Source organism: Rana temporaria, chromosome 6 (genome assembly GCF_905171775.1).
Source record: "Rana temporaria chromosome 6, aRanTem1.1, whole genome shotgun sequence".
NCBI classification, from domain to species: domain Eukaryota; kingdom Metazoa; phylum Chordata; class Amphibia; order Anura; family Ranidae; genus Rana; species Rana temporaria.
The window spans coordinates 131368484-131382415 of NC_053494.1; the positions used below are offsets into that span (position 1 = coordinate 131368484).

At 41.4% G+C, this 13932-nt stretch overlaps 1 protein-coding gene across 6 annotated transcripts in view; it reads left to right on the plus strand.

The window, feature by feature from the left end:
• Positions 1-13932, plus strand: part of VPS8 (VPS8 subunit of CORVET complex) — a 296490-nt gene that overhangs the window by 160109 nt on the left and 122449 nt on the right. For all 6 annotated transcript variants that reach the window (XM_040357376.1, XM_040357379.1, XM_040357377.1 and 3 more), the window contains 2 exons: positions 1799-1888; positions 9267-9313. In XM_040357376.1, the coding sequence (XP_040213310.1) occupies positions 1799-1888; positions 9267-9313 (137 nt within the window). The remainder of the gene's footprint in view (positions 1-1798; positions 1889-9266; positions 9314-13932) is intronic.

Sequence of the window (13932 nt, forward strand, 5' to 3'; positions counted from 1 at the left end):
ACACAGGAGCAGTGTAAGGGCATGTGAGTGGTGATACAGGCACTCCCAATGACACATTGACTCAGCGTCAGGCTGAACAACTGATAGCAACATTAGATTGCTAGACTAATAGTTCAGCAGTGGATGCGTTTGTTTTTTAGTACCTCTGCTTTTATGCTCCGGGCTATGCCTTCCAGGAATTTGGGGACAAAACCTCCAAAAGGGGCTCCAAAGGCATCACAGGCTCTGAGGATCCTAGTCATGCCTCCATTGTTCCATACTCCCCAGAAAGACCAGATGTGGCCAGCCAGGGTGAGCCATTGTGGTCGTTGGGTGTCTAATTTGACCAGAGCACCTTTTTCCACATGTTTGCTGTATCCCCCACATAGCTTCTTGCAAACTGCAAACAAGACTTCTTATGGCTTTCTTTCAACAATGGCTTTCTTCTTGCCACTCTTCCATAAAGGCCAGATTTGTGAAGTGCACGATTAATAGTCGTCCTGTGGACAGATTCTTCCACCTGAGCTGTGGATCTCCTCCAGAGTTACTATGGGCCTCTTGGCTGCTTCTCTGATTAATATTCTCCTTTCCCAGCCTGTCCGTTTAGGTGGAAAGCCATGTCTTGGTAGGTTTGCAGTTGTGCTGTACTCTTTCCATTTTCGGATGATGGATTTGAACAGTGCTCCGTGAGATGTTCAAAGCTTGGGATATTTTTTTAACCTAACCCTGCTTTAAACTTCACCACAATTTTATCCCTGACCTGTCTGGTGTGTTTTTTGGCCTTCATGATGCTGTTTGTTCACCAAGGTTCTCTAACAAAAATCGGAGGGCTTCACAGAACAGCTGTATTTATACTGAGATTAAATTACACACCGGTGGACTCCATTTATTAATTAGGTTACTTCTGAAGGCAATTGGTTCCACTAGATTGTAGTTGGGAGTATCAGAATAAAGGGGCTGATGATAAATGCATGCCACATACGCCAGATATTTATTTGTAAAAACTTTTGAAAAACATTTATAATTTTCCTTCTGCGTCACAATTATGTTCCACTTTTGTGTTGGTCTATCACATAAAATACATTTACATTTTTGGTTTTTACAAGACAAAATGTGAAAAATTTCAAGGGGTATGAATACTTTTTGAAGGCACTGTATATAAGCCCAAACATGGACCTATATAGTCTTATTTTCTCTAGTGTTCTACTTCCCTATAGAACATGGCTGTTGGTCTAGGGCAGGGATGGCAAACCTTGGCACCCCAGATGTTTTGGAACTACATTTGCCATGATGCTTACCTACACTGCAGAGTGCATGGGCATTATAGGAAATGTAGTTCCAATACATCTGGGGTGCCAAAGTTCGCCATCACTGGCCTAGGGTGTCACATTTAAAATTTATATCTGCAAAGAAGAGTGGGCCAAAATTTCTCAACAGCAGTGTGAAAGACTCATTGCCAGTTATCGCAAACGCTTAATTGCAATTGTTGCCGCTAAGGGTGGCACAACCAGGTATTAGGTTTAGGGGACAATTACCTTTTCACATAGGGCCAGGTGGGTTTGGACAGCTTTTTTCCCTTAATAAATGAAAAAGTAATTTAAAAATTGCATTTTGTATTTACTAGGTTTATCTTTGTGTAATATTAAAATGTGTTTGGTTATCTGAATAATATGCAAGAAAATGAAAATAATCAGGAAGGGGCAAATACTTTTTCACAACACTGAAGACTGTAGATAGTTTTTCCTGTTTTATTAGACATAAGTCTGTGTTTTGTTGTTGCATAAGTTTTCATTATGTGTTTAATTTCTTTGGCATCTAGGAGCTGGTAGCACTAAGTCCAAGTAAAGCAGCTGACCTGGTGTGCACTCACTTTGGTGAGCAGCTAAGTGAGGTCATTGAAAAGCTCCAGGTAATATAATTATCAACAAGAGTGTTTAATTTTCACCATTATTTGAGCAACATTTTTTATTGATTTTTTATATAATTCTTTGAAATATTGGAAGCTTTTTTGTTCCTATTACAGTGGAACCTTGGATTATGAGCATAATCCGTTCCAGTAGAATGCTCGTAATCCAAAGTACTCGCATATCAAAACAAGTTTCCCCATTAAAGACAATGGAAACAAAAATTATTTGTTCGGCATTGACTTCAATGGCATACAATACCGCATGTGGCCAGAGGTGGGGGGGGGGGGCAGGGCACTGGAGAGCCTCGGAAACACCCGGAAAGGGCTGAGGACACCTCGGCTCAGCTCTGAAAGGCTCGGGAACTGAGTATTTCCGAGATTTTCCATGCATTTCTGAACGGCCCCGTTCGGCTCTGCTCGGCTTCAGTGCCCCCCCCCCCCCACCTCAGGCCAAACGCGGTATTGCACACAGCTTTGGCTTGAATCCTGCTCATTTTGCAAGACAACACTCTCAAACCGAGTCAAGATTTTTTTAAATACAGTGCTCGTATTGCGAAACGCTCGTTAACTGCGTTACTTGCAATCCAAGGTTCCACTGTATTAGAATCATTCTTATATTCAATTATACAATCTAATTGAAATGTTTAGTATTCTTAATTATAAAGAAGCAATATATAATATTTTGCATCTGCAAATAAGGTAACAAGATTACTTGAGCTCATTATTGTATGAATTCAAAGTACATGTTCAGCTGATTGAATGGTCTACACAGAGCCCTTACCTCAACCATATTGAACGTTTGCAGGATAATTTAGAACATCAATTGCAACCCAAGCCTTCTCAGCATGAGTACCGGACCTAACAATTACTTTTTTGGCTGAATGTGCACAAATCTCCCCATAAACACTCCAAAACCTTGTGGAAATATGGCCACAAAGGAGAGGGGATGGAATTTACTCCATATTAGTTCAATTGACTTTGGAATGGGATGTCCAACAAACTCATACATATGTGTGATAGTCATGTGTCCCCAGACTTATGTCTATATAGTGTATTTGTATATTACAATGTTTCTTACCATCTACCTATGCATTAAGGTAAAAAAGTCTTCTCAGTGCAGCTGCCCTTAACACCTTAGCCAATCACGATCCAGCTATGTGTATCAGAGCAATCACATCCAGTGAGAAGAAAGATGGGGCTGAGCCATGCTCTGTATTATTATTACTATTGTTATACTGGATTTATAACAGTTTGCGCAGCGATTTACAACATGAGGGCAGACAGTACAGTTACAATACAATTAAGTACAGGACGAATCAGTGGGCCCTGTATGTCAATGGACACACAGAGCCGGCTTGTCTTTATGGACCTTTTGTGCACTGGTCTAAATCATTTGAAGGGGGGGTTATGGTGTGGGGTTGTTTTTCAGGGGTTGGGCTTGGCCTCTTAGTTCCAGTGAAGGGAACTCTTAAGGCATCAGCATACCAAAACATTTTTATACAATTTCATGGTCCCCAACTTTGTGGGAACAGTTTTGGGATGGCCCCTTCCTGTTCTAACATGACGGCGCACCATTGCACAAAGCAAGGTCCATAAAGACATGGATGAGCAAGTTTGGGGAGGAGGAACTTGACTGGCATGCAAAGAGTCCTGAACTCAACCCAATAGAACACCTTTGGGATGAATTAAAGCGGACACTGTGAGCCAGGCCTTTGCGTCAATATCAGTGCCTGACCTCACAAAATGCGCTTCTGGAAGAATGGTCAAACATTCCCATAGACACACTCCTGAACCTTGTGGACAGCATTCCCAGAAGAGTTGAAGCTGTTATAGCTGCATAGAGTGGGCCAGTTCAAAATTGAACTCTATGGACTAAGTCTTGGATGTCATTAAAGTTCATGTGTGTTTAAAGGCAGGCGTCACTATACTTTTGACGTGTGTGTGTGTGTGTGTGTGTGTTGTGTCCCCTAGTTTCACAAACATCATGATTTACACATCCTTACCACATTGCACAGGCAGACCATTATCACATCTATATCCTAGCTCCGCATGCAGCTACGTATGTCAGCTCTCCACCTCCAACTTGCTCTCTGCACAGTGAATCACAATTGTCACTTCTGTATATTCGGCAAAGGGGTGATCCAGGAAGCCAATGAATCTAAAATAGGAAGAGTAATTTGGACATTTAAATATTCCTCCAAACAGTGCAGTGAAGAGGACAGAGCAGGAGTGTATATTATTTATTTTCTATTTGATAGTATAGTGGTCAAACACTAGTGTTGGGTGTGGAAAATGTTTGGACAAAATAATTTTTAAATATATTCAGCAATAGGGCTGAGACCCATAAAGAAATAACTAGCCTCAGAGACAGGAATTTTAATTTTTTAGTGTTAAACAGCCTGCATTGTCTGGATAACACTAACAGAAGGATGTACAAAAATATGCATTTCCCAGACAGACACTGGCCAAAAAAATGCTTGAAAACGTACATGTTTTTGTCTAGGGTTGTCCACATTGAATAAAAACTACTGATAATATATTAAGCTGGATTAATGTGACTATAAACATGTCCCAGTGTAATATTAATCAATGCCCAGGGCTCTCTGAGAAGACTCTTTACTGGCATATTTTCTATTGCATGAATCTGCAGTTTTCTGTACCATGGGAATAGGGAATAGGACTAGCTACTAAAAAGCACTGATACCAGCATTTTTCTGCCTCGTGTTTGATGAGAGATGAAAGCTGGGACATGTATTTACCATCCTGCGCTTCCTGTCTATAGTCACACACCTCTAACCATTTCAATCGAATCATCTCTGCTGGCAGACACTTAATGAGTTCATTAGCACAATCTTAAGAAAGCCAGGTTTCCTTCACTGTGACCTTCGGTGCACAAACCTTCAAATGACTCGTCTCTGTAACTTGCCATCTGATGGTCAGTCATCTGCTGCAGCCCGGAGATTGGTTCATTCTTAGCATTTCCAGTGTTTTTTCTTTATAAAGAAACAAATCTTTTTGTTTTAGATGTAATGCTAGCTCCTTTATAGGAAAAACCGAAACAACACATATAATATACACTTTTAACGCTGATCCTTTTGGTTTATAAAACAGCCTAGGCCTCATTAGAAATCATTTTTTTTTTCTAAATCGGAACTACAGCCAAACCACTAAATGCACTGTAGGATGCATATCTAGTTATTGTTTTACATGCCCAAGGATTTATTCACTGCTCAAACAAATTATAGGAACACTTTGAAAACATATCAGATCTCAACGGGAAAAAATCTAATGCTGGATATCTATACTGATATGGACTGGGCAATGTGTTGGGAATGAAAGGATGGCACATCAGTTGTTGGAAATGAAAATTATCCACCTACAGAGGGCTGAATTCAAAGACACCCCGAAAATCAAACTGAAAAAATTATGCAGCAAGCTAGTCCATTTTGCTGAAATTTCATTGCAACAACTCAAAATGGTCCTCAGTAGTTTGTATGGCCCCCAAGTGCTTGTATGCATGCCTGACAATATCAGGGCATGCTCCTAATGAGACAACGGATGGTATTTCCTCCCAGATCTGGACCAGAGCATCACTGAGCTCCTGAACAGAGTGAGGTGCAACCTGGCGGCACTAGATGGACCGAAACATAATGTCCCAGAGGTGTAATTGTGGATTTAGGTCAGGTGAGCCTAGGGGCCATTCAATGGTATCAATTTCTTCATCCTCCAGAAACTGGCTGCATGCTCTAGCCACACGAGGCCGGGCATTGTCGTGCACCAGGAGGAACTTAGGACCCACTGCACCAGCGTAGGATCTGACAATGGGTCCAAGGATTTCATCCCGATACCTAATGGCAGTCAGCGTGCCATTGTGTAGCCTGTAGAGGTCTTTGCCTCCCTTCATGGATATGCTTCCTTTAGACCATCACTGACCCACTACCAAACCGGTCATGTTGAACAATGTAACAGGCAGCATAAAGTTCTCCGTGGCTTCTCCAGACCCTTTAACGTCTGTCACATATGCTCAGGGTGAACCTGCTCTCGTCTGTGAAAAGCATGGGGCACCAGTGGTGGACCTGCCAATTCTGGTGTTGAATGGAAAAATCGAGCTCCACAGTGTCCGCCAGTGAGCACAGAGCACACTTGAGGACATCGGCCTCTCAGGCCACCCCTATGAAGTCTGTTTATGATTGTTTTGTCAGAGACATTCACACCAGTGGCCTGCTGGAGGTCATTTTAAAGGGCTCTGGCAGTGCTCATCCTGTTCTTCCTTGCACATAGGAGTAGATACCGGTTTTGCTGATGGGTTAAGGACCTTCTACGGCTCTGTCCAGCTATTCTAGCGTAACTGCCCATCTCCTGGAATCTCCTCCATGCTCTTGAGACTGTGCTGGGAGACACGGCAAACCTTCTGGCAATGACACGTATTGATGTGCCATCCTGGAGGTGTTGGACTGCCTGTGCAGCCTTTATAGGGTCCAAGTATTGCCTTGTGCTACCAGTAGTGACACTGACCCTAGCCAAATGCAAAACTAGTGAAAAACAGTCAGAAAAGATGAGTAGGGAAAAAAAATGTCAGACACCTCCACATGAAAAAAACATCCCTGTTTTGGAGGTTGTCTCATTGTTGCCCATCTAGTGCATCTGTTGTTAACCAGTTTTTAGCTGCTTTGCTGTTAATTTAAATTAACAGCCCCCTCTGTATACACCCCTCCCCCTCTGCTACTTAACTGACCAGATCAATATCCCAGGAGTTCTGATTCAAAAGTCTTTGATATTTTCACACTGCTGTCTGTCAGACCGGTAACACATATTCCTAATTTTATGTAGTGCAAACTCCCCCAGCCCAAAGGACTCCTTCCTATGCTTCCAGGTATGGAGGGCATGTGACCCCCCTCCTCTGTGATTGTGCTTGGGCCTAGCAGCCAATTGCTAGATCTGAACAATGTCATGTGATCAAGCGTGTGAAATCACTGCTCTCCCTGGTCAGCAACATTTGTGATTTAAATTCTGCCTGCAATAAAGGAAGGTGTGCAATGGCCGGCTACTTTGCAGAGACTTTCACTTAGCCCCTCGTGGGCAAGGTGATAGTGTTCCTTTTAGCAGTTTGTCTTCCTTTTGTTATTGCTCTCCTACCCTCTCTGCATCTTTACACTTAACTCCTGCGCTCAGGTGTGATGCTTAGGGATAAAAGAAGGGCTTTCCTCTTGGCTGATCTTGTACAACTTTCTGCCCTTTCAGGACTATGGGTATTTTTAAACAAACTATAAAACACAAAAGAGAGGGCTCCCCAACCTAGTGCATTACCATAACTGAATGTTGCATGTCATGAAAAGGCATAGCTATTAGGGATGCACTAATGCAGTGGTCATCAACCCTGCCCTACAGGGCCCACTAACAGGCCAGGTTTTATGTATTACCATGGGGAGATGCAGTCTAGAATAAAGCAATCCCTGAGCAGCAAATGATATCACCTGTGATGTATTTCAGTTATCTTGCAAACCTGGCCTGTTAGTGGCCCCTGTAGGGCAGGGTTGATGACCACTGCACTAATGTATTGGCCACCAAAATGTATCAGCTGAAAATAGGATAATCTGCCTTTTGCAGATCGAAAAAAAGTGCCGATAACGGCATGCTGCATCCCATTGACTTTAATGCAAAAACTCCCTCTATTGACTTCAATGCAAAATTGCATCCCATTGACTTCAATGCAAAACAGTGTTGTCAACCATCAGTATTTTTACTGGCAGCCAGTAAAAAATGGGCACTTTTCTCCTGCAAGTAAATGGCAGTAACAGGAAAAGGGTTGCCAGTAAAAAAATATGGCTGTGACGCTCATGTGCAGTATTGGTCAGGAGGCGACCAAGACCATTTGAGGGCCTGCTACAGTGTGTCCGGGCTGTGGTACCTGAACGTGTTGTGTGAGGTCATGGTGCAAAGGAGCAGAATGGCTGCAGCATTGTGTGCAGGTCTGCGGGATGGGGGCAAGGCAAGCCGTGTGCAAGAATGTCAGTGCTGTTTGGCCTGGAGTGAAATGAAGGGACACCTGGCATAGAGAAGAGACTGTCACGTTGACTCAGGAGGGGACGTGTCATGTCTGTGAGGCATCCTCATCTGAGCTGCTGCACACGGTTGTCAATATCACTGTGTGAGTGAATTTCATGTGTGTGTGCTTACCCATTCAAATTTCTTGCCCTCCTAAGTCCTGTCCCTGAGCTACTTACAGTACATACTATATCAAAAATAAATTAATATCTATCTTTAATAACATTTCTAATTGCATATTCTACGTGTTTGTAGCCTAAATGCTAAAATGTGTACTTAAAACTGTAATCTCGTAACTTTTGGAAGTGCCAGTACAATTTGGGTTTTGTGTTGAGTAAATTTCCAATCTGGTTGTAGGCAACACTGATGCAAAAACACCAGCCACATTAATTAAATGATAAAAGTTTTTGTAAAAAACTACCCTTTTTGGTTTTCAGCCAAGTGCATCCCAATTTCGGTACCACAATTTTCATTTTGGTGCACCACTAATATCTAAAAAAATGTTTTAAAAAAATGATGAGACTGTCTCTAGATCCACCATAATAAGCTGATGGCTTGGGAAAACCTCATAGCATACAGGAATGCCTGACATGTTTTGATGGTCAAGCCCTCTTTTTGAGCGACTCTGATAAGGAGGGCTTGACCCTCAAAATGAATCAGCTGTTCCTGTACGCTATGAGGTCTTCCCAAGCCATCAGCAGATTATGGTGGATCTGAAGGTGGTCTAATCGGCTTTTATAGATATCCCTATGCATAACATGCGTCTCTGAGTATTCACTTGCTGTTTATTCATAATAAAATTGAGGTATGGTAGTGCACTAGGTCAGTGAGCCCTCTTGTTTGTGTTTTATACTCTCTGCATCCTTATCTTTTTTTCCAACAAGGGGAACTGACCTAGGACCAACAGCTATTTATTTTTTATTCTCTAGATTGCAGGAATTATGTCCTATGTTTATGATCTAAAGTCCCACGGTGGCTTGTCTGCCTTGCTAGCATGCCTGGAACTTTTGTTCAACAACTGCTGCCAAAAGCTGCCTAAGCCTGTGATAATATAATCACTTTCTGTTCTTTTCTTGCTAAATATTTTATTATGTGCTTATAGTTTATATTTTCTAGCACAATGACTGAGATTATTACATTTAACTGTTAATGTAGCTTTGTACATATTTTATTCACTTAGTCTATTAGATCATCCAAGTGCTATGCAGATTTCTTTTTTTTTTTATAAACTTTATTTTTTTACTGTATGACTCTTTTTTTAATGCTTGCATTTAACTACTTGGCCCCATTCAGCAGCATTGTCTATAACAAAACGCTCTGTCTTTGTAATTTTTAGGAAACATTATTACTGTTCCAGTTTCTTAGAAGTCTTTTGGATCCAAGGTTTGTAGTCCATGTATCATGCGGTATTACTGACATGAGTCTGTAAGCTATATTTTGGTGTCCTTTTTATTGAAGTATACCAACATGAATGAGTGATGACAGCTGAATACCAGTAGGCATCAACAGTCTATTCAGTTACATATCTGTGTGTGATGAGCACTGAGTCTGAAACACAAACTAAAGCAGTAAAAAAAAAAACCCTATGAATAATTTTATTCTAAAAATAGTGAATGTGCATGTGAAAATCTGTTTTCTTGGAAATTATAGGCAGATGGTCACATTTTATAGAAATGGAAGAGAGAGAGAGATATTCCAAGTGTATATTTTTATCAAAGAAAAAAATTTAAAGCAGGCACAAAATCATTGTTTGTGATCTTCCTGTAACGGAATGACCCGGGACAAACAGAGACTTTGGAAGGATGAGGGGTACTCCTGTGCCAGCGTCATTTATAACTCTTATGTCTAGGGTCACCTTATGTCCGATAGGGCCATAGGGTGACTTAGAAATTATATCCTAAATTACAGGACAGGGGACATTACTGATAGCTCATATTGCAATTGGAGATATTGCAAAGTGTTGGTTTATTCTATGACTCATCTCTCTGCGTAGACTGTTGACATGTTAAATGTGGCTGGCTCTTGAAAGGCCTTTCAGTGGGTAATAACACTTTTTAAAGCCTATTGATGCTCAGAGGTGTGAATACCTTTCATGCGGAGACAGAACGTCTGTCTAAAGATGTGGATTGAGAGGGATTTATTGTGTGATGGTGTTTTGTAGGGTTGTCCCGATACCACTTTTTTGAGACCGAGTACAAGTACCGATACTTTTTTCAAGTACTCGCCGATACCGATTACCGATACTTTTTTTAAATGTCATGTGACAGTGGCAGTATTTTTTTTTTTTTTTTTTAGTGATTTTTTTATTTATTTATTTTTTAGGGGGGGGGGGTGAATTGTCAGTGTGTTTTTTTTTTATTTATTTTTTTACATTTTATTTTTATTTATTTTTTAATATTTATTGCAATTTTTTTTTTTTAATCAGCCCTGTTGGGGGGCTTTGGTGAGATTTCAGGGGTCTTAACAGACCTCTGGCATCTCCCCTTTAAGACAGAGAAAGGGACTAGGGAAACAGATTCCCCAGTCCCTTTCTCAGCAGCTTCAGCTGAAATGAGGAAAAGAACTGCTCGGACGGACGGGGGGGGGGAAGGAGGAAAGAACTGCACGGACGGACGGACGGGGGGGGGAGAAGGAGGAAAGAACTGCACGGACGGACAGGGGGGGGGAGGAGGAAAGAACTGCACGGACGGACGGGGGGGGAAGGAGGAAAGAACTGCACGGACGGGGGGGGGGAGGAGGAAAGAACTGCACGGACGGACGGGGGGGGGGGGGGGAAGGAGGAAAGAACTGCACGGACGGACGGGGGGAGGAGGAAAGAACTGCACGGACGGACGGGGGGGGCGGGGAGAGAACGACACGGACGGGGGAAGGGAAGGAGAGAGAGCGGCACGGATGGACGGGGGGAGGAGAGAGAACGGCACTAACGGACAGGGGGAGGTGAGAGAGCAGCACGGACAGGGGAAGTCAACAGCACGGGGGGAGAGAAGATTTGCAACTCCCCTGCCTGCCCGCCCAAGTATCGGGTGAAGCATCGGGAGCATTTCCCCGAGTACAAGTACTCGGGGAAATGCTCGGTATCGGTCCCGATACCGATACTAGTATCGGTATCGGGACATCCCTAGTGTTTTGTTTGAATTCTGTTAATGAAGGAATGTGACTTCTCAGGTGCAGTGATAATTATAGCCCGGCGCCGAGATGTCTGGAATGTTTAGCAATTAGCCATCTGAAGGTGTATTGAAGCCCCCCAGGGTGTGATGTGTGGGTGGAGATTTTGATGGTTCCTTTCATGCTGGAACTTTATATAAACTTGAGAGCTAACCATTAAAGTTGTCTTGCATTTGAAACCAGAACAGAGCTGTGTGTCTCGTGTCTGGGGGGAATTCTTATGGGTCGTGTTCGTTTGCCTGATTGTGGAGTGTCGATAAGCTGTCGTGGGTTGATGGAAGGTTGTAAACGGTGGTGACCGTTATACTTCCCTTCTGAAAATTCTAGTTGCCTGGCTTGACGTTGCTTTACTGTCTTTAATGCCCAACTTCAGGGTCCCTCCTCTTAATTTTTCTAACCCCCTGTTAATTTTTTTTTTTATGTCAGTATACATACCTTTCTTCTTGCTGGCAATATGACACACAAGGGCCTTGTACACTCTTCTGTGTCAATTGATGCGGAGAACAGTAATCCTCTAGTTAAGTGGCAGCAATTCTCTGCATCATTCTCGTGTGAGTCCAGTCTGGCATGATGATGCTTGTTCATGCAGGCCTGGGTTTACAGGGATTGGGTGTCCTTCAGCCCAGGAGTGAACCAACAGCACTAGTCCTAAGCAGTGAGTCTGCAGTGGAGCTGCACGATTAATCGTGAAGAATCGAAATCGCAATCTTTTTCAGTTCCCGATCTTCAAAACAGCATGTCACGATCTTTCTAACAAGTGCAGAGAGTTCTCACGGCTAGATAAACAAAATCCAGGCAGCCTGCCAAGTTTTAATACAATGTGCGAATAAGTGGAAACAAAGTATCTCTTCATTCTTTTATCAAAGGAAATAATTCCAGGGTGTAGCTGAAGGAAGTTTAACCATTTAACCAAACCTTTTCTGACATTTGTTGCTTACAAGTAAATAATCATTATTTTCTGCTAGAAAATTACCGTACTTGGAACACCCAAACATGATATTTTTTTTTTGTTTTTCGCAGAGACCCTAGAGAATAAAATGGTGGTTGTTGCAATATTTTATGTCACACCGTATTTGCTCAGCGGTTTTTCAAACGCAATTTAAAAAAAAAATACACTTTAATGAATAAAAAAAAAAACGAAACAGCAACGTTAGCCCAATTGTTTTGTTTAATGTTGAAGAAGATGTTACACCGCGAGAATCGTGATCTTTATTCTAAGCAAAAAAATTGCGATTCTCATTTTAGCCAGAATCGTGCAGCTCTAATCTGCAGGGTACAGCACAGGAAGAGATTAAATATTGCAGAAAAAACATCTTTTGTTTTTTAAGTGCAGTAGGTACTTAATTTTTTTTTTTTTAAATTGGAGTTTTGTTTTAAAGTGATTGTAAACAATCACCTTGTAAAACAACCCATTCAGTTTAAATTAGAAATCAAAGGCAAAACATTTTTGTATAGATATATAAAAAATCATAATTACCGTACTTTTTTTTCCCCCTTTTTTTTTTTATAAATTATTTTTAATCAGTTTTTAATGGAAAAGTAAGGAGAGTAGCAGAAAACACCAAGGATTTTACATACATGAAGCAATACAAAAATAACAGGATACTTTTTAATGCAAGTACATGGTACAGGAGGTGCATATTAGGAATATGAAGTGTTGAGGTAACACATGCTTTAACACAGACCTGCAAGATGAAGACAGATAAGGAGTTTTGTGTTTGGTCAGTGAAAATCAGTATCTGAGAGTATTGTGAAGCCAAAGACAGCCAGGAAAGCTGTATTCTTAAACGGATATCAGCATTTACCAGCCAGGATTAATATTTCAGTGTTAGATTGGTGCGAATGGGATAATTCATGCAGTGATTCGTATGTCAAGCGAGTATCACTCCTTTTTGTGTTCTGCATATTGTCAATTAAAGCGGAGTTCCGGCCACAATTTCACTTTTTAAATATAAATACCCCTGTAATACACAAGCTTAGTGTATTCTAGTAAAGTTAGTCTGTAAACTAAGGTCCGTTTTGTTAGGTTGTTACAGCATTTAGACACTTTTTAAAATAGAAATTGACTGGGGCCATCTTAAGTGTGGGCATCATGAATCCAGACTGTATGACTTTCTGGATTTCAGCCTTGCAGCTCTCGCACATGCTCAGTGCTGCACAAGCAGTGTCAGATCAGGTTTCAGCACCTGTGCTCTCCAAGTCACATGATTCTTTGACACTGGGGAATGCACAGACTCCTGGAAAGTTACACCCACTACATTCCCAGGAGTCTGTGCGGTGCATTAAGCACCTAGGTGCAGGAAGTGGGAAGATTAACTATTCTGCCTAGCAACAACACTTTGAAGGCATCTAAAAAAAAAAAAAAAAATTCGTAAAGGACTAATGACATTTTTTTAAAACTACTGATGTAATGTTATATTTATGGGGGAAACTCCACTTTAAGTAGAGTTTATATCATTATGAGTGAGAGTGGCAGCAGCAGCTTCTTAAAGTTGAGTTCAGTTGCAAATATCTCACCTGGGGTCTTCAAGATGTTAGAAGAACTTGGTAACTTTGCCTGTATCCACCTTAAATTTGAAGTTTGGTTGGACTTGCGCTTTAACTGTGTTCTAACTGAATATGCATTGTTGTTAAAATGCAGTATTTCTAGATCTGTAAGGCCCCCATTTTTAACTACTGTTTTTCAACAGTTGGAAGATATAAATAAACCTAAGGAATGGGATATATGGCTCATTAGCTGTCTTCTGCAGTAAATGGATATGAAAACTGACTCCCCTATCAAAATAACTGAATTGTAGATTATTTCATGTTGTGAGATTTAATATGCATTCTGTACA